The sequence below is a fragment of the Ascaphus truei genome, chromosome 3, assembly GCF_040206685.1.
Source record: "Ascaphus truei isolate aAscTru1 chromosome 3, aAscTru1.hap1, whole genome shotgun sequence".
Classification (NCBI taxonomy): Eukaryota; Metazoa; Chordata; class Amphibia; order Anura; family Ascaphidae; genus Ascaphus; species Ascaphus truei.
In genome coordinates this window covers 24556485-24578155 of record NC_134485.1, presented here as the reverse complement: position 1 = coordinate 24578155, position 21671 = coordinate 24556485, and the positions used below count along the sequence as shown (strand labels likewise).

The 21671-nt window shown below is 43.1% G+C and overlaps 1 protein-coding gene across 3 annotated transcripts in view; it reads left to right on the top strand.

The window, feature by feature from the left end:
- Positions 1 to 21317, top strand: part of MORC3 (MORC family CW-type zinc finger 3) — a 55108-nt gene extending 33791 nt beyond the window's left edge. For all 3 annotated transcript variants that reach the window (XM_075593786.1, XM_075593787.1, XM_075593788.1), the window contains 9 exons: positions 2328 to 2425; positions 3992 to 4093; positions 4785 to 4907; positions 5094 to 5171; positions 7192 to 7210; positions 8813 to 8952; positions 12197 to 13022; positions 13456 to 13616; positions 16683 to 21317. In XM_075593786.1, the coding sequence (XP_075449901.1) occupies positions 2328 to 2425; positions 3992 to 4093; positions 4785 to 4907; positions 5094 to 5171; positions 7192 to 7210; positions 8813 to 8952; positions 12197 to 13022; positions 13456 to 13616; positions 16683 to 16839 (1704 nt within the window). In that variant the 3' untranslated portion in view covers positions 16840 to 21317. The remainder of the gene's footprint in view (positions 1 to 2327; positions 2426 to 3991; positions 4094 to 4784; positions 4908 to 5093; positions 5172 to 7191; positions 7211 to 8812; positions 8953 to 12196; positions 13023 to 13455; positions 13617 to 16682) is intronic.
- The last annotated feature ends 354 nt before the right edge of the window (positions 21318 to 21671 follow it).

Sequence of the window (21671 nt, the reverse complement as noted above, 5' to 3'; positions counted from 1 at the left end):
ATATAGTGAATAAAATACAATAAAAGGGATTCAAGAGTAGTATACATCAATATGATATTTATTGTAATATAACAATAATGATAATAAAAATCCATAACATAAAGCAGAGTACAGTAACTAGTTGTATGCGTGCAAAGATAATGGATTCATACCAATCAGTCTCAGTATTGTCTCTAGTCTGCTCTTACTTCCCTTCTCTCAGCCTGATTTTATATACCAAACATGCCGTATGTAGCAGAGCACAGCCAAAACGACACCCAATCTTGGTGATAAATGAAGAAATTCCCAAGCAAACTCCAATTTAGCAGATCAATTTATTGTAGGCTCACAGCAATAGGACTAAAGAAACGCACCTACGCGTTTCATGCCGAGGCACTTCATCAAGGTGTAAGGACAAACGGAACTGCATACCATTTTATACATACCTGGCTGGCCTACCGCGCCGCCGAGCATGATGTCACAAACGCGCGACCGCAACGCACGCGATGCAGACTTTCATTGGACTAGCAGTTCAGGTGATCCACCACGCCGCCGAGCGCAACGCCACAAGCACACGCCCGCAAAGCAAGTCATGCGCACGCGACGCAGGCCCTCATTGGACTAGTGGATCAAGCTACCCACCACGCCTCCGAGCCCAACGTCACAAGCGCGCGACTAAAGAGCAAGTCGCGCGCACGAGACAAGAACCCTCATTGGCGTAGCGGGTCAGAAGATATGTCTATACAATAAAACAAGCTTTATTCATAAAAACATAACAAACAAAAATCACACCTGTCGCGTGTGCGTGACTTGCTCTTTAGTCGCGCTTGTGAAGTTGTGCTCGGAGGCGTGGTGGGTAGCTTGATCCACTAGTCCAATGAGGGCCTGCGTCGCGTGCGCACGACTTGCTTTGCGGGCGTGCGCTTGTGGCGTTGCGCTCGGCGGTGTGGTGGGTCACCTGATCTGCTAGTCCAATGAGTCTGCGCCGCGTGCATTGCGGGCACGCGTTTGACATTATGCTCGGCGGCGCGGTGGGCAAGCCAGGTATGTATAAAAAGGTATGCAGTTCCGTTTGTCCTTACACGTTGATAAAGTGCCTCGGCATGAAATGCGTAGGTGCGTTTCTTTAGTCCTATTGCTGTGAGCCTACAATAAATTGATCTGCTAAATTGGAGTATGCTTGGGAATTTCTTCATTGATCACCAAGATTGGGTGTCGTTTTGGCTGTGCTCTGCTACATACGGCATTTTTGTTTGGATTTCTACTACAACAGACTGCACGCCGTGGATGCTGCCTGGAAGCTGGTATAAGTCCTGTCCGCTAATTTATCTGTTTTATGCATATATTTCCTTGAATTTGGGGAACATATAGATGTGTCAACATCTGTGGTCGTCAAGTGGATGTCACTAGGCACATACCTCACCAAGGTTATGCCAATTATGTCTGATTTTTATCCATCATCCTATTAACATCGAGACAATTATACAAGATCTTATTATCAAGTTCAACATGGAGCCCTATGTGATTTTTGGGAGCACCACTTTCCACACTTCATATTGATTTTATATACTGTCTGCACACGTCATTTTCCGAAATCTGGAAAAAAGATAAATCTTTGCATTTTTTTTGGCTATATTCTTCTCGGCATAAGAACATACGACCTGTAGTTCACCCTTGGTGCGGAGTTTATTTTTTTTTTTTCTAGTGTGGTCACAACTTCCTTGCATCTGCAAGGCGCAGCTATATTTCCTGCCTGCCTTCCGAACTCGCTGTTCTAGACATCTCTTGCGGTTTCTCACCTTAATCTACTTGGAAAGTGTATATCAAAGTAATTGTCGACCCATAGATGAACTAATTGGCTGGTTATATATGAAATATAAGGATTATATGAAATATATACAGTATATGCCCAATTCTGTAGGTTCAAAGAAAACACCGCAGCAGTGGGTGTGTGAAAGCCCTATGACAGAAATCGAGAGCGGGTCAGTAAGCCTGTTTCTTAATTCTTGTGCTGGGCACATAGAAACCCTACTTGATTCAAAGTACAGCATAAAGTCTCTAAATCTAGTAGATTCTTCAACTTTAGAATGAGCGATGATGGTCAGACTAGATTACCAAGCGTCTGCCAAATTCTATAAAAAATGCAGCGTGTTTTTAAATTCATACGCTGTATATTGCTCTGAACGGCAAGATGTGCTTTGTGTTAGCAGTGTTTCTGATGGGGTTCTTTATTTGTTCACTTGAATTACTTTTTTTTTTTTTTTTTTTTTGTATGTATGGTAACTACTTGTGGTTGTGTGTTTATATTGTTTTCTAAGGATTCTTCTTTTGGTTCAACTCCTTCCTAGGCTAACAATATGGGACTTGGAGTTGTTGGAGTTATTGAGTGCAATTTTCTAAAGCCAACTCATAATAAGCAGAATTTTGATTATACAAATGATTACAGGTAAGGCATTAATATTGACACACACCATTTGTCTTGCTGCCATTTGTGATGCAAGTATATTAATCTGTGGATAAGTGAAAAAAATTGTTTCTTGATCTGCAAAATTAACTGGCATTGTGCCAAACTAACATTTAAAACCAAATTAAAGCTCACACTGGTATAGAAATAAGATAAGGCAAAGCCCATATACGTCATCTTATTTGCACACACACTGCAGTCATGTCATATTAGCTGTCCCGTATGCGACCTGCATACGGGACAAGGGTTAATACTGAAGCTCGCAAGCGCACCCACTCTTCACCTCCGCAAAGGTCCATCAAATACAGTATCTCCTCTAAAGGATCCAGGATCAATACACAGCCCACAAGCTGCCCCAATCTTCACCTCCACAACGGTCTCTCAAATGAGTTGCAACTCTCCTCAAGCCGTCCCAATATGCCACCGCCACGAACAGCACACAAGTGAGCACGTGACTTTAGATATGCAACCAGGGCTAATACACAAGGCTACTCTAGCCCAGGGGGGCGCAAACTTTTTTCCCTGCGCCCCCCTGCCGGCTGTCCCCTCACTCCCGCGCCCCCCTCCCAACCCCAACTTACCCGCGCTCCGGCGTAATGACGTCACGTTGCCATAGCAACGTGACGTCACATGACCTCGCAGCGTCATTTTGACGCCGCGTTGCCATGGCAACACAGGGAGGAAGCCGCCGGAGCCACGGTAAGTTAGGTTTACAGAGGCCCTGCAGCTCCCCCGGCACTTAATTTAAGTGCCTTCGGGAAGCGCGCGGGGCCTCTGTAAACCCCGCGCCCCCCGTCGGCAGTGTCGCGCCCCCCCTGGGGGTCACGCCCCACAGTTTGCGCACCGCTGCTCTAGCCAACCCCCCTTTCTCCTCTGCAAGGAACCAGCGAGTTAATATTAACCCTTACTCAATTGCACATCATAACCATCCACTGCCACCACCTGAGGTTATGCAAATATGATGAAAGATCTTAGACTAAAATATCCGCCTCAGGTCCCTGTTTATTATACCTCCCCAAGTAAATCCCTTTGAAGTTCAGAGCAGCTCAAAGAAACAGTTCTGACCTAATTCAAACTGCAGTCACGTCATATTAGCGCGCACACAGTGCAGTCACGTCATCTTATTAGCGCGCACACAGTGCAGTCACGTCAACTTATTAGCGCGCACACAGTGCAGTCACGTCATCTTATTAGCGCGCACACAGTGCAGTCACGTCATCTTATTAGCGCGCACACAGTGCAGTCACGTCATCTTATTAGCGCGCACACAGTGCAGTCACGTCATCTTATTAGCGCGCACACAGTGCAGTCATGTCATCTTATTAGCGCGCACACAGTGCAGTCACGTCTAATAACTTTTCTTTGAAATGTCATGTTTTTATGTCCTTGCCATTGGTAGCTCAAAACATGACATTTCCCCCCCCAATGTCCTATTCTCTCCGCCAGCAACCTCGCCCCACTTTGAAAACATACTTTTGCCAGAAGACAGACACACAAATCTATGCCTACGTATATTTATTGATCTGTTTTTTTGTTTGTTTTTGATAGACGTACCATGACTGTATTAGGACAAAAGCTTAATGATTATTTTAATGAAATGAAAGTAAAGAAAAATACAGACCCCCAAAACCTTCCTGTAGAAGATTTAAAGTAAGTAAAAAGACTGGAATTCTCTCGAACGTAAATTAGTGTTATATATTTCTCCGTTGAAATGCTTCATTGTCGTCTTTGTCATCATTTATTTTCCGCTTCATAATGTCATTTTCAGAGCTCGTGTCGGTCACTTTTCTGTGTGCGCGTGTACTTTTTTTTTTTTACATTTAAAATCTGACGCTTCGTTAAGGAGATCTAACCGTTTTTAAATATTACATGTCCGGAGGTTAACATGAAGCTCTCCCCAAGGCCGTGTCGAGGTTACCGTGGTAACCTCAAACGAGAGCGAAATCCTGGATTTTATCTCTACAAGCCTTTTGTTTAAAAAATAAAAAATGGGGCAATACACTAACTTGTGAGCTAAACTCGTATAGACTCCCGAGGGGGTGGGCTGGCCAACTCTAGTCTTCAAGGGCCACCAACAGGCAAGGTATTAAGGATATCCCTGCTTCAGCACAGGTCGCTCACTCATTCTGCTTGAGCCACCTGTGCTGAAGCAGGGATAGCCTTAAAATCTGACACCCCTGCTGTAGGTTTTAGCTAATAGGAGCTCATATGTTCCCACACCATTTAATACCCAGCTATACAGTTCCTGTGTTCTCTGTATACTGCCGTTTCAGTTGTGTGTTGACTGATCTGTTGGAAAATGTTTAAAACCATGGGGGGGGTTTCTTTTGCGTTCGTTTAGAAAGAACCCCGACCAGAACTGGGTCCAGTGTGACAGTTGTCTAAAGTGGAGAAAGCTTCCGGATGGAATGGGAAAGCTGCCTACAAAGTGGTACTGTAACATGAACGCTGACCCACAATTCAGGTAAATGTTTTTTTTATTCTTTTAACCTTTTTTTATGATGAAATGGGCTTTGCAAACCGTTGCAGCTGCTCTCCATCATCCCATTAAAAAGGTTGAAATGTGTGTTTTTTTTTATTTTTTATTATTACACCTTTCTTAGCACCTTTTTTGGGCCCATTTTTTACAATTCTATTTTCTTTAAAACAGAGATTGTTCAGTACCAGAAGAGCCAGAAGACGATGATGAAATTACACACTCCACATATGAGAAAACGTATAAGAAAAGGCAAGTGCTGAGCGAGTTATTTGTAGACGCATTTGAAGAAGAGGATTAGCCAGTGGTTCTGGAAATTCTCCCTTTTATACGCCATTGACCTGTTCATTTCTCATATTGTATTTTTATTATTTCATGTTATACTGGTGGAAGGATGAGTCGCCCATCTACCCCCAATCTACCCACAGCAGAAACATTATTCAGAGTAGATTGTATTCTAGAATCCAGATTTCTTCACACATCTACATTAGTTCTGCTTCCTTGGTTTTAACAGGATGAGCAAGTCATAGGGTCATTTCCTGTGTCCTCAGTCTAGTCTCGAGGGAGCTTTGATTTGTCTACATGTGAATTTAGGCCGTGATTATACTGAAAAACGCGCGGCACCAAAACAAGTAGCAAAAATCCAATGACAGTGCTCATGCCACAAGCGACGGTCGCGGCGCTCTGTACTGCAAAGCGCTGTACTACAACGCGGACAGCTGGGGAAGAGACTGCAACATTAGTTTTTTTCTGGCGGCGGCCGTGTCACGTGAGCGGTTCAGCCAATGAGGGCAAACTGCTCACGGCCACGCCTCCGCCACTCCTCCTCTGCGCTGTGTCCCCGGTATAATCAAGATGCTGCTCGGCGGCAGCACTGGGTGACGTCACAGAATAGCGCTGCCGCCCTGCAGCACTTGGTATAATCGAGGCCTAAGTAGAAATAGCCGTGTTAGTCCAGTTGGGACAGTGCATATTAAATTAGTACATCAGTATTGAGTGATACCTTTTTTTATTTGGACTAACAATTGATATTTTAAGACAAGCTTCCGAGATCTTACACATAATCAGAATGTTTTGTAATGTTTCTCCCTACCTCTTTAATTTTCATTGCAAACCCTTCTCCCCTCCCTCCCCCTCCCCCTTGCTGTACACCCCCTTCACACTGCTGGTGGGTGTATGGTCCTCCATGCTCACCAAATATCACAGTAACTCTTTCATCTGTTTACTGCCCTGTCTTTGTTTACCCTGTGCAATGAATTTTTTACATCTCCTGTCTTAGACTGCTACCTGTTTTTACATCTGTGTTAGAACTCATGGAATCTCTGTAAATCCGTCTTGCTGACCTGTGTACGGCTGCGGCCAGGCAGGGAGCTGGCGCTCGTGCGCTGCGCCCTGCTCGGCCGGGCTGTTCGTGGCCAGCTAGGTGTTCGCTCGTCTGGGGGCGCAGCCACGATGTCACGGAAATGGTCACATGACGCACTTGCGAGCGACAAAATCAAATTTGCTTGCTTTGCAAGCATCTAAGCGCCAAGCAGGCGCTTGCTCACGCTGGCCACACACTTTGCCTCAATGTGTTTCAGAGCGGCCAGTGTTTGTGTCCGCCCACTCGCCACCACCCTGGCCGAGGCCTAAGAGAGGAGAACTCTTAAAAGCTTGTCGTAAAATATGTTTTTTATTTGGACTAACAATTGCGATCACCTAATACAGAAGTGCTCATTTTGTCTAAGTAGTAACTGTGTGATGTGATACGAGTGGAGGCGCGAACATCCGTCATTCTCTGTCTTTAGGTTCTGTATTTTCATTGAAGTGTGGAGCCCCGATTCTGTCCACCAGCTGCTTATTCACCATAACTTTAATGCGTAACATGCTACTTATCTCCTTTACAAATATAATGTAACTGGCCGGCTTGAGAAGAGCCTTTCGTTACCTACCTTGGTGATTGATGTAAATAACATATGCACACGATCTTTGATTATTTATTTTTTTCATCTGAAAATCTAAAATATAATCCCAAGCATAGCTCAAAAATGTCATGTTGACAGATGGTGTACACACGACACACAATACAATGTGTTTTTCATGCTTTAGAATTAAATAATTTCCTGCTGAAATCACTTGCCGAGTTTAGATTTTGGTTAAATGACTTTGAAATGTGATAGATTTGGGAAAAGATACATAGTATTTGCTTTTATTGACGCCACATTTCCCAGAGTCCGTTTTACAAATAAATGTATTTATCAGATGGTTATTTATTTGTTTTTTTTCTTTGCAGAAAAGCTGAACAACATCAGGTAGGCAGTGTGTTTTATTACAGTTTTAGTGCGTTTTCTCTTGTTCTAATAGTTATATAGTAGATGAGGTTGAACAAAAAGACCATGCGTCCAAGTTCAACCTCCAGTATGCTACATTTAGACGACAGATACTTATTGCAATAAATCCGGTTTTATTGTTTAAATGCATGTTATGGCGAAAGAAACCCCGGAGATCCAGGTTTATGGAAAATAAAATGGGTGATGCTTCCCCTCTGGCTTTGGATAGAATAGGTGACTTTAGGGAGCTGTGGTTGGAAATTATCAGTTATTCCCAAAGCCTTTTACTTTCCAATGTGGCCAACACTGGAAGAAGCGCAGAATCCGGGAAGTGATATATATATATATATATAAAAAAAAGTGAAGGTGGATTTCTTTTTGATCTACCTGAATGAGGCACCTCTCAGAGCTCGTACAAATAACGATCTACCCTGGTACCAACAATTAGCATACAAAATTATTAGAATAAAAAACCCTGGGTGATAAAACATGTGATGTTAGTCCCTCTGGCAGTTTGAAGGGGTTTAGTATCCTAGATAGCAGAGGAGGCCAACCCCAGTCCTCAAGGGCCACCAGGACTTTAGGATATCCCTGCTTCAGCACAAGTGGCTACGGCTAAGTCTCCGGTGGTGGCTGTTGCACGGCGGCGTGTGCACAGCTTAAAACTGGGATCTGCTGTCTGTATTGAGTGATGGGAGGCGCAGGAGACGTAGCCAAAACGGAGAGGGGGGGGGCGAGGCCATGATGTCAGGCACAAAACACAGCCCAGCAGCTCAAAGCGCTGCGCTCCCATTGGTCCAAGCTATCTGCCCTGCTATTGGCTCCCAGAGCACCACGTGACCGCGTCGCCGCACGCGAACACAATAGTGTTGTCTCCCCTGCTGGCTGGCGCACCACCGCACTGCATGAGCCAACGCCCGAGAAGTCACTGGGGCCTGCCTTATAGAGGTTAGTGACTGGTGTGCGACTCGCACGCCGCCATCACCACCGGGGACCTAGCCCCAGTCTGACACAGCCACCTATGCTGGAGAAGGGATATCCTGAACCTGACCTGTTGGTGGCTTTGAGGACTGGAGTTGGCCACCCCTGCTATCGAGAAATAAAACTTGAGTATGTGTCAAAAGGGTAGTCTAGGACATCGCCACCGCTGCGCCGCCGCCAGAACTTCTCTCCGCAGGTCGCCTTGCCGCCTAACGCCATCTTTAAATGTCCTCGGATCTCCCCAGCCGCAGGGCACCTCCGTGTGGCCGCTGCACGGACTGCATTTGAGAGTGGAGCGCGCCGGTGAGTGCACACCAGCAGGACACTCGGCGCGGCTGCCAGGACACATTTTTACGTTTCCTGCGGGAAATTTAAATGCGTCTTGGCTGCTTGCGCCGGGAATCCTGCTGGTGTGCATGCACGGGCGCGCTCACACACGCACATTGCAACAAGGCGGCGAGGTGACCGACGGCGCAGGCCACCTGCGTTGAGTACTCCTGGTGGCGGAGCACCAGTGGCGATTTTGGTCACGGCCAAACTTCACATTCTGTCAAAAGGGTAACGGCCTAACCATTTTGTTTTTCCATTCTTTGTTTGGAACAGCCCTTTGAAAAACCTACAATTCTCTTTACTCCCCCAAGTAAAGAATTGCAAGCAATGCTGAGGCCACCGGAGAGTTTTTTGAAGTCGTACAACATCCCGAATGGCTCGGGGACAAATTTTGGAAAGAACTCCTATGACAGGTTTGTGTTTACATTCAGTATCACGAGGCAATGCTTCTTGCTGACTGGTACCTTAAGGCAGGGGTGCTCAACTCCAGTCTTCAAGGGCCCCCAACAGGTGAGTCTTTCAGGATATCCCTGCTTCAGCACAGGTGGCTCAATCAGAGGCCCAGTCAAAGACTAGCCTCTGAGCCACTTGTGTTGACGTTGGGATATTCTAAAAGCCTGATCTGTAGGGAAGGGGGGGCCTTGAGTACTGGGGTTTGAGCACCCCTGTCTTAAATACTGGAAATACATCAGCCGTATCTCTAGAATATACAATTTATTTAAAGCCGACACACCCAACATTTACAGTTCTTTTTAACTTCATAATAACAGATGCGCTGGTGTGTAACCCATATATGCAGATGTAAAAGCACAATACATGTTCACATTGTGCAATAATGCATCAATCGCTGTGATTGCAAATATTAATGACCATAAATGAATTCCCTGTTGTTTAACTGTGTTGTAGGTTTCTGCCACGCAATTGCTAGCCATCTCCCACCCCACCAGCTTCAATAATATAGGTCTCATATACTGTACGCAGCTGGCTTGGAATTTAGAGGGGCTCGTTGCGCATGGGGCCTCTTACATGCTCCGGCATCTCCTCCTGCTTCTCATGTCGGCGACGTCCTGTTGTCATGGCCGGGGGATGCCGGAGAGGAGACGCCTGATAGAAGGTAAGAGCACTTACCTCTGCTCCACGAGGTGCACCAAGCCAGCCCTGCTGAGTCATATATTATATTGCTTAGGTTCTACAGTGTTTTATGTGATTTCTATTTCTGGACTAGTCTGGTTATAGAAGGCTTCCTCGGTGCTGCCTATTCGCCAGTTTATCCCAAAGGTGTCTTGCAAAGCTGCAAAAAAAAACAAAATGACCATTCATTTGTGTGGAAACATTTTAGATTATATTTGCTCTTAAACCGCTGTTTGAAGGAGGGGGGGAGGGACGGCGATATACAGAAATGAGGGGGGATTACAGAAAATAAGTGAAGGGGAGTTATCGGCACATTTGGTTGCGTTGGCAATTTTTATATTTATATAATCCCGTTCGGTTTCGGGTCAATCATTTGCATATTCCTATAAATACGGAAATGGCGATGATTATCTAACAGATGTCTTTGGTGTGTGCGGGAGGGAGGGGTTGTGGGATCAGCTACGGTCACCCTGGGTGATGCTTTTTGTTGGACAGTTAGGTTAGTATTGTATGAAGGTTGATGACTAGTATGCCTGTATATCCAGCGCTGCCAGGCTTCTTGAAATTTATGGCTGGTGTCCCTTAGAAAGCTGATCATTTTCTCCATCTGTCAAATGAACCAGATTTTACTCCTTATTTTGGACCAGTTTATTCTGTATCCAGAGGGCTGCTACATCGCTTCTAGTGGCAACGGCGATATGGGATATTCATTTGTTGTCCGTTCTTGCCTAGGTCTGCTCCAAAGGAATAGCCATGGGTCTAGCAGTGTTTCTATGTGCAGGATTTGCTGTGTCCACGTTCTCACCTCCTTTTAAAGAAGCTGCACCACATGTATATATGTTCCCTGTGCCCCACAACCCTTTGGGCAGAGGGGAGCATATCCTGCCACAAATGTGAGCTCTGGGTTCCCCCATAGGGGTGTCGGGTTCCCCCCATAGGGGTGTCATTAGGGAGTTTTTGGAGGTTAGGTTATTTTTGAGTTTGATTGTTTTCCAAAACTGGAGTGAGTAGACTATCGTGGGCAGGATTATTTTGGTGCCTAAATTGGTTCCGGGCCACATGGGTTTTCTTATAGTATTGGTTTGCTTAGTGCGACTTCTTCTAGGGTTACCCAGCGTCTGAGACTTTGACCGTGTGCATTGCAGCTGTTGGCCCGCCTGTGCAGCCATGTAATATGAAATTAGGCACCTTAGCGCTAGGCCTCCTGAACCCGTAGGCAGAGTTAGTATTTGTTTATTGATACGAAGAATGGAGGGGGAAAAGCAGAGCACTACTTCAATACAGAAAAATAATTAGAGAGCGTTTCCATAGATAAACTGTAGCAATTTATTGGATCATGAAGACTTACAAGGGCAAGCAGCCCACACCTATGTGTTTCACGCCGAGGCGCTTTGTCAAGTTGAACCTTGACAAATAACCTTGGCGTGAAACACATAGGTGTGGGCTGCTTACCCTTGTATGTCTTCATGATCCAATAAATTGCTACAGTTTTTTTTTTGTTTTTTTAAACTATATGGGAATGCTCATTTTTCTGCAACGAAGTACTGCTCTGCTTTTTTCCCCTCCATTCTTCGTATCCATTGCCAAACGGAGGCCCACCCGGTACCCAAGGAAAAGTGGGTCATCATACCAGGACGCTACACCTACACGTGAGTCCTTGGTCATCTCCCTCAAAGGATCTCTAAAGGTATTACCCGTCTAGTATTGATGTATGAAGATCTGGACACGAGCGGGTTAAATCCTTGCTGCAGGGCTACGTGTGATTTTTTTTCTCGGCAATTACGTCACGTAACGGGAATTTGTTATACCACTGTTCATGACTATATCCTATATGGATACCTGAGGGGTACTCTATTGTGGTTTATTGATTTTTAAAGCTATATCTGCCATTGTTTTTTAGATATTTGTTTATTGATTCTGGGCTTTATATCGTTTCATACGGATTTAGTTATTGATGGTAAGCCCAGGATTTCTTTGGTGCGTACTGGGATGGGCAGTGTCTGGGATAAATAAAGTAGTAGTGAAAAAATATTAATTTTGATCGATTTTTTTTTTTTTTTGTATTTTGCCGATCCACGAAACCTTAATGCCCGGCCGTGCTTTATTTGGAGATGGCATAATCCATGGTGCAATGCAATGTTTTTTTGAATTTTTTCTTTTATTTATAAAGATCCCCTTCCTTAAAAAATAAAAATTAAAAAAAATAATAGTTTAGGCTTGTAAATATAAAATAAGTGATACAAGGTACCAATGCTTACCATCACAGTTTGACCATGCATAGAAATGCATAACGGCTAATCAATTCTCCTAATCCCTCTTTGTACTATAATTTGTCGTTATTTGTGCATTTAATGGTGTTCAGAGAGATCAGCCATATGTCCGGACCAAACAGTCATTCTGTCCTTTTACTCTGTTTTAATTCCCCTGAATAGCATCATTAAATAATGTTTTATGGTGTAGTTATTGTTTTCTTTTCATTGTAGTATTATTAAAAAGAGAACATCTGTGTATGTATTTTGTCCTCAGAAGCAAACGTCGGCTTTCTAACGAGCAAACCCATGTAGCTTTTAAGAAGCCAAAGTTTAGTGAATCGGAGAGTATTGAGGTCACAGATTTTAATTTCGGGGAGGAGGAGGATGTTATTATCCTTGAAGAGAGCAGCACACCCAGAAATCCCAGGACTGAGTACGACCTGGAGAACGTTAAAAGTGAAAGGGATAGTCCTCTTCCCATGGAGATTAGTTTTGATGCCAACGAGGCAGCTGATCGGGCGACTTCAGGAGCGACAGCTGCAGTCGGGACCCAAACCGAAAGGAGATGTTTAACTGTTAAAAAGGAAGAAGATACAACTAATGACAGTGACTGGCAAGAAAACCGGCTGGAGGCCAGTACTTACAGCAATGGAATAGGAGGAGAGGCAAGGAGCCAAAGTAACAACCTGCAAAGTCCTGCGCGTACGACGGAGCAGGATAAAGAACATTCCAAAAAGAATGGCGACAGACCGAGCGGGATGCTGAAAAGGTTAAACGAGGCAGTAACGGATATGAGACATAAAGATGTGAAGAAGGAAGCTTCCCACCAGATGACGCAGACCGATGCTAATCCTTCGAACATAAATGGAGATTCTCAAAAGCAGCTGGTTGGCCAGTATGAGCAGGCCCTCAAAGAAATAAACAAGCTGAGAGTACAGTGTAAGACTCTGGAGAAATTAAAATCTGAAAGCGGCACATGTACCACGCAGAAGGATGATGACAACAGCAGTAGCGAAGTGGATGAGATAGCTGTACAGCTTGACGGCGTGTTCCGACAACTGGATGCATGTTGCACTGAACGGGATCAGTATAAAAGTGAGGTACAGTATGACGTATACATTATCATTTTATTTACCATTCTAGTTTAAGAACGGGAGTCAAATAATGGAGCCTCATTTTAAATTAAATAGCCTTGTGTATTTCCGCAAAGCGTTTTAAAGGGGCAATCAATCCAACCTTTCCTTTGCTGATCCTGGTAACGGGTTTAAGTGGGGATACCATCCATTCTTCAATATTTCTCAAAAATCAAGTCGTTTTTATTTTTGAAGTTTTTTTAAAAACAGCCCCGGTTATTCATTCTCTGTGCCGGATTTTCTGTTTTGATTCCTGGATCTCTGCAGTGTTCTTTAATCAGTGAAGTATAAGACCTCCGTTAGATGTAACCACAGCTTTGTGGTATGTGGTCGGTTTCTTTATGCTATTCAAATGAATTTGCAGCTTCTCCGCAACATGGTTTCTATTTGTTTGTTACAGATTGAACAGTTAAAAGAAGAAAAAATACAGTTGCGTTTTAAACATGAACAACTGGAGACAGAGGTTGGACAATTGAAATTAATGGTTGAAGAGATGACCAGAAAGGAAGGTGCATCAACTTATTCAATGATGGCAGATGCAAGCACGTCTGAAGATGAAAGGTATAACAGTGGTGCATTGAGACAGTTTTTCTAACGGGTACATTTTTTTTTTAACATTTGTGGATTTAGGAGATAATGGTTCAGATGTATGTTTTTTTTTACTTTATCTTTTTATTCGAGAACTTACAATCTTGTACAAGTTATACATCTCCAGTCTTATATGGTATTGCATGCTTATCAATACTTTCTAGTTTGCTTCAATAGTTTCGCACTTTGTTTCCTTTATTTATTTTATTACCATAACAACAAAGGTGTTGTAAAACAATCTGACTATTGTTATTGTTAACCTTGTTTTATAATACAACCTTGGTTATTCTACTCCTCATTTATAGGATGTTACATAGTTACATATGTAACTATAGGATGTGCGCTCTGTTTCTCAGTCTGGTGGTATTTATATTGCAACAATCTGTTTTTTTTTTTTTTTTACTTTTGACAGCGCTTTGGGAGTTGTTGTGTTGTGGTATATAACGAACTAGCCCCTTTAGAAACAGGCCAGGAGCTGACATTTTAAAGGATTTAACACGTTCATATTTTAAAAAAGGGTTGCATTGGCCTAATGTATTAAGCTTGACTTTCGGGATACAATAGAAATATTTTTATATATATTTTTTTTTTAAAAAAAATTTCAATGTAGTTCTTTCAGAAGCAGCCACGTTGCTGTAACCCATGCCATTGGCAAAATCGGTGAAAGACCAATGTGTTTATTTTCACTCGCTCTGTTGGCACTGTATAACACAAGCTCACTGTGATAGAGGCTATTACACATTTCATATATGTAATACATTTATCAGTAAGTGGCCGGCGGTGGGAACAGTATACCTACCTCTCCAAAACACAGAATCTGATGGCAGAAGGGAAACTCCTAGCCTGCCCACTTTCCTGCCTGTGCAAAGCCTCCAACCCGGTTTGATCATTGGGTTTCTTTCATATTTCGGATAGCCTTGTCTATTCCAAGCATTTTTGAATTCCCTTACTAGTCTCTTCCCACCTCTGTCGGAGGCCATTCCACAAATCCACTGCCACCCTTTCTGTGGGGGGGGAAATACTTCTTTTCTGGGAGATGACGGGACTAACCGCTCTAATGACCCAATCCAACTGGAAGTGGGGGCCTCTTCTTCTTTTTCCATTGGCCAGTGGTGGTAATGGGATCGCTGATGGAGCGCAAGCAGACCTCCAGGATAAAAAAAGTTATTTTAAAAAAATTGTCTGGGGGAGATTTCTGCTTTAAGTCCTCTCTTCAGGCAAGGGTTGGAAGCGGAAACATCTGTCTACATTTATACAGGGAGAGAAAATACATGGTGTGATTACAGAATGATATCTAAAGTGTGATATGAGAGGCACATGCAGGAAGCCTGAGGTTTTACTGTCAGGAAGTTAAGTGCCTGGATGTTAAATGTGTAGCAGGGCAGGTTAGAAGAGTTGGTCAATATACGCATTGTTGAGCAACACCAGGCCTTTAATATGGCGATTTTATTATTCTGTGGGTGCATATATTGTGTGTGGTTATAATGTGACATAAAACCCTGGTCTCTGTTCAGTGCTTCACATGTTTGCATTCCCATGTGAACCTGTATGTGTTCTGAAGTTGCCATTCTGAATTGTAACCTTCATCTTGCCAATGCTGTGCCTAGGTTTGCCAGGTGTCCAGTGTTGAGTCGGACTGTCCTGTATTTGTACACAGTCCAGTAAAAAAATGAGGTAATACTGGACATGTATGTATCCGGTATTACCTCTCTGGACGTGGTCACCTGACTTGGCTTGGGGGGGAAAGGGAGGGGCGCGGGATTTCCCCAAGCAGGGAGAGAGCAGGGCTGTGACTGGGTGAATTCCTCAATCATGATTGGCTGTATTACCCGGCAGCAGCCAATAAGGAGGAGGTGTCAGGAGCATGGGGTGGGGCCTAGGAGATGAGGAAACTGTGTGTGTCTGCGCAACTTTCACCATTGTGTCCAGTATTTTTGGAGAAGCCACCTGGCAGCCCTAGTGTGTGTGGAAGACATGATCCCCAACTGGCATGTCTGTTTTAGAGACCAGCGGTGCATTTTTATTCTTTCTCTATAAATTTATAGACCCAATGTTTCCGCCTGTATTGTCAACGCTTGCATTTCTCTTGTAACTTCAGATGGCCATTGAAAGGTTCCTACCCTACATTTGCTTATGAGAATCGGTTCATCGTCAATGGGGTAATACAGGACCCTGCTCCACGCGCTGTATGTTTAAGGCTGCGTCCATAGATGGACCAGCCGTGCTGAGCCGTGCGGACGCTCAGCGCTGAGCCCCTGCATCCTCAATGAGGATGCCTTGAGAGGGGGCTCACGCGAGCGTCCGCAGGCGTGCTCAGGCTTTGGAGTTTTCAGCCGAGCGCCAAGCTGTTTTTCAGCGCGCTGTCGGCTGAAAACATCCAATCCGGCTTCAGCAGCGTCAACGTCACGGCGCCGTGACGTCGGCGCCGTGACATTGACGTCAGTGCGTCGCGGGTGATTGGCCCAGCGACGTCACTGCCCCGCCTCCAACCACCTCCCCCCGGCTCCCTTCGCGCACGCTGGCTCGCTTGCAAGTCCGTGCAATCGCGCTGACTGAAGCAGGCGAGCCTCAGCGTTAGCGCGCCTCCGCTCTCCCCACACCTCTATGGCCCAGGCCTAAGGAACGAACACTGAATGGAAAATACCCCCCCCCCCCTTTTTTTTTTCCTATCATATTTTTTTCATTGCTTATGTCTAAATGTTTCGTATATCTTTTTTTTTTTATTTTTTTTTTTAATTAAACTTATGTCTGGCAAAAGGGGGTGTGAGGTACAAAATAATAAGAGGGTTAGGCAAGGGTTCATAATATAAAATCAGCATTAGCGGGTTGGGGGGAGCACAGTGTACACAGTCGGACGTTATACATTCTAAATCGGATAATAGTATAATTCGATGGTTGCAATGATCTGATACTTTCTCCGAAGAATACCTGTGTCGCGGCCATTATTTCTAGTGCTGTGTCACGTTGGGTTACTGAGTGTTCGTTTAACCTTTTTTTTTTTTTTTTTTTTTAACCGCTTATATTCATCTGTCTTTTCAGCTTGAAACTAAGGACTTTACGAGTTAACGTTGCCCAGTTGCTGACCACATTGATGCCCGATTTGGATTTACAGCAAATAGACTACGACGTTGATGTGATTGATGAAATTTTAGGACAAGTGTTGGAGCAAGCACGTGAAACGAGCCAGGGCACATGATGAACACAGGAGGCCTTTGCGGCGTCACTTTTGAGAGCTATTAAATATAATGGCTGCAGAATATACACAGTAGTTGAAAACAGTGAAGGTGTAAGAACTTTTTTTAACCCCTTTTCCTCCAGACGGGCCTGCAATATGCTGCAGATGCTTTTGGCATCAGAGCGGTTTCATGAAACATTTTCCAGCAACAACAAAAAAAATGCTAAGAAAATAATTGTAAGGCGAAAATAAACAAACTTGTTACCTCAATTTCTATGCTAATTTTCAAATGTATAGTAAGTTACTTTTTTTAATTTAACTGAATGCGCAAGGTAAAAGCAATTAAGAATTACAACATTTTGAAGAAACACTTGTTATAATCTAGAGGTTTTGTAAAGTTGACACGTAGACATTGTGATCTGTATAATACGAATAATTTGTTAGGGGAATCAGAAACTCTTGGCTTCTGTTATAAATACTTTTCTAAAATATGCACATTTCACTTTTAATTTCAGTTGTGACTCATCTGCCTTTTTTTTATTTTTATTTTTTTTGGTGCAAACCTGTATAGTATCAAAGTCCCGAAGGGGATTAGAAAAACGACCTGTGCTTCCGAGATAATCAAAGGCTAAAGCACTGGGTTTAAAAAAAAAACAAATAAACTTGAATGCACAAAAATAAAACACTTGCAAAATATTTCTCAAGGCTTCTTGAGAAAAGCCCTAAGGGAGAAACGCGTTGGGTGGTGTTTCCACTTCTTTTTTGCCACCTGCCAGCAATATTTTGCGTTTTTGTTTTGTTTGCATTAAAGTTTATTTTGTTTTTTGTACTTTTTTTTTCTACAGCAAATAAAAATAATCACTTGTGGGCACATTAATATGTCTGACAGTTCTGCAACCCTGCTTTTCACTATTGTCTCAGCATACAATGCTTTCACTTCAGCTAGGGGTTCTGGGAAATGACATGCAAATGAACACAGTGCTATCTTTTTTATTTTTCTACACAAAGGCCCATATTTATTCATCTTTTCTATGTCATAAGGCACCTTCTGACTTTGGAAGATACCTTTCAGCCCAATATTTTGCATGCCCCATGGCAGTGGAGGGGTTAATCTTTTCATTGCAGGTTTGGGGGCAGCTGTAACAATGTATTTATTTTAAAAATGACATTTTGAACTCCAGCCTATTAATCCTGCTTTACAGACCGAGGAAAGTTGTTACATGGTATAAAACCACTACCTAGCTTCTTTTGAATACCTGCAGTACTAAACACCTGAGCCATATTAATTTGATACCTTATGTTGGAGCAACATGAATATTCTTCTAAAATGTTGTTGATGGTGAGGTAAGGGATTAGCAGCAATTGGGAGGGGAAGGTGGGGGGGGGGGGGGGGGGTCAGGCATACAACATTATCCTGGTCTCATTCATATTGATAAACACAATACAGTATTCTTCCTGGTCTGAACACGTTGGCAGTCATTATGCCAGTGTAAAGTTTGAAATGGCAAACTTGGGTTCCCAAAACGTGTTAATATAAGTGATCAAAACCCATTGTCCTCTGTAGACTCATGGTTAGCTCTTGTCTTTTTTTTTTTTGGAAACCCTTAATGTATATTTGTGAAACTTTTTTTATGGAATGTAAGCCTTTCTTGTATAGTGAGAATTCCTCTGATCTCGTGTTATCAGGGAACACACACAAAAATATATATATGTATAAAGGAGAATGCCACGATGGTGCATTTAGCCATTATTTTTAACAAGAAAAAGCTTTTTTGAAAGAATGTAAACATGTATATAGACGTCTTATTTTCCAAAATTCAAAGTTAATGTCTTAAGTCTGCTTGTACTGTAGATATTTCTGTAATATGTCTTACACTTGACACTTTGTTCATACAAGCAACAGTTAGGGCACAGTTTTTAATTTGAGCCACATTTCTCTCCAAGGTATTAAATTATTAAATCGAATCTGTAAAATGTGCTTTCATATGGTAATGCAGTGGGAAATATTGCATCAGCTACTTCCAGATTTGTGTGCTACATTGTGGTTGGAATATTGAAAGTGTATAGCACACAGGTTTCTATTGATCCATTCCAAATTGAGGACTATGATTGTGTAGTATATCAATCGCAAAGTTGTGTACAGTATTCGGAATCAATAAAGCAAAAATCTCCTGTGTGCATTGCTTGTTTGATACGCTGAAAAACATAGAATGGCGCCAATCCTTATCTCCTCACGCCCTGCATTTTAACACGACACACTCTGAAATGTGATCAATATGGAGATAATTATTGCATTTATTTTTGAGAAACTGAAATAAAAGCAGGAGTCTCGCCGCCCACATTTTACTGGGAAGATCCGGACTAGGGGATTTTCTTGCAAAGTATCTGGGTTCCCAAAAAAAGTAATGATGTAATAGACAGGCTTGTTACCTCTTCCAAGAAGACCACCGGGCAGTTTCCTTCTGGCAAGGAGAGCTGTAAATGTGTTAGTCCCTGTCCGTACCGTTGTAAGCTGCCAAACGCCTTAACATCTGACATGGGCACTCTGTTCAGGATACAATGAATAATTCTGTCCGTTGTATTGGTGCTTAAGCAGACTGTCCATGCCTGAAATGTTCTCTAATCTAAGGCCCGGTCCATAGAGGGGGGGAGCCGTGCTGCACCGCGCTGAGGCTCGCCTGCAGAAGCTGTGAGATTCCACGCACATACAGGCGAGCCAGCGTCCGCGATCGGAGGTGGGGGGAGACTGAGGGAGGCGGGGCAGTGACGTCGCTGGGCCAATCGCCCGCGACGCACTGACGTCACGGCGACGTGACGTTGACGCAGCCCCGCTCTCATTGGAGGTTTTCAGCCGACAGCGCGCTGAAAAACAGCTTGGCGCTCGGCTGAAAACTCCAAAGCCTGAGCACGCCTGCGGACGCTTGCGCGAGCCCCCTCTCAAGGCATCCTCATTGAGGATGCAGGGGCTCAGCGCTGAGCGTCCGCACGGCTCAGCGCGGCCTGTCCTTCTATGGACTCGGCCTAACACATTAAGGAAACCCATCCTAGTAGGGTTTTGCTAATGATGTGTGGAAGTTGTTGAAGAGCATTACTAGTGTGATTCAGCAGCACTAAACATAGGAGGACCGCCATGTATTGTTTGTGTAGTTGGGGATCCTCAACAAGCAGCGCACAATTAACCCTTGTGCTGTGGGCCCCTCCGACAGTGAATGTGTAAATATCACAATGTGGTTGAATGAGTATCTCTATTAAAGGTAATGCCAGTCATGGGGGTTCGTATTCTTCTTCCTGCAGACAGCTCTATGCCGTGGCCAACTACAAAAAAATATGCACTAGAAGCATTGAATAGGCAGTTCGGGTCTTAATGGGCAATAAACCGGTAAAGTCCATGGGATAAAGGTTTTAGGAGACTGCAGGCACCACATAAGCACATGGGTTCAGAATACAGTAGGTGTATTAACTTTATTAGTACGATCTACTTACTCTGTGACCTTGAAGGGAACATTGCACAGGGGGACCTATTATAAGTAGGGATTCTGGTTTTCAGCGTTTATTTTTTTTGGTGAAATCTGTGTATTTTTTATTTAATTTTGTTTATCCTGTGTATTATATATATATATATATATATATATATATATATATATATATATATAAACAAAAAATCTGTTGGTGTGAAAAAATTGATACATTTGGTGTTTGTGTGGTTTAAAAAATAAAACAAAAATTCCCCTCGTTTCCATACTTACGGTTGCCTTTGTATCCTATTTGTGGCTGGGTTCCTGCAAGAGGTCTAATTCAATCATAAATCCTTCATTTCCGTTTTTATGGGGTTTAACTGGAGGTGTAAGATGGTCAGTCTGTGGGGTTTTTCTGTGTTTTCTGGTTTAACCCTTAAACCGGAATCATCATAAACTCCTTCTGCAACTATGAAGTTAGTCTATGTTACAGTAGTTCTTAACCTTATTCTCAGGACACTGCACCATGATTTTGGAATACACAGCCAATGCATCATTGATGTACAAACTAGGTACACATACAATAGTTTCAGTATTGATTCTTTGTAAAATGTGTGGGTATGAGCCACTGCCGTATGGGCTCATTCTTTGTATTTGTCCCCCAAAAAGTATATGGCAAAACTCCATGTTTCCATTGATGTATCTGGGGACATTCCAGAGATCTGTATCGCACCAGTAAAGAAGACTGTTTAAATAATCAGCAAAGTGTTGTGCATTGAGGTACTGGTCAGAGGTGCATGATGATAATGCATCGATTTACTTTGTATGTGCTCTAAAAGTTTAAGTCTAAGCAATTGCCTTGTTTTATTTATCTAATCTGTTTTCTTGTGTTTTTTCATCTGTTATGGTTTGCTGGTGATTTAAATATTTCTACTCACTTGTATGTTAAATGACATGTATTTTTATTAAAGAGATCAAATCTACTTCTAACCATGCACATGCTGTATGTGGAATTTTAATAAATGCAAATGATTGCAATTCGAACCCTGTGTGTTTTGTTTTTTAGTTTTTTTTTATAGTGGGAATTCTGTTCGTCTTGTATTACATTGGGTAAAACTCTTAAGTTTATGACCTCTTAAAACCTTTAATGTAGTAGTGGGCACAAAAACTCATCCATTTGAGAATCCTCTATTTTTTTTTTGTTAGCCCGTTCATTGGTAGAGTACCTGCAACCGAATGCAGTTACACCTAAAGATGCAAACCTAATAATCTATTTAATAGATATATATTTTTTTTTTTTATGGCCCGCCGGCCAATAGGAAGCAACAATGTCATCTCTTGCGGCTTCCTATTGGCCAGTGTGACCAGGGACTTTATACTGGACTTCACTGAGATAAC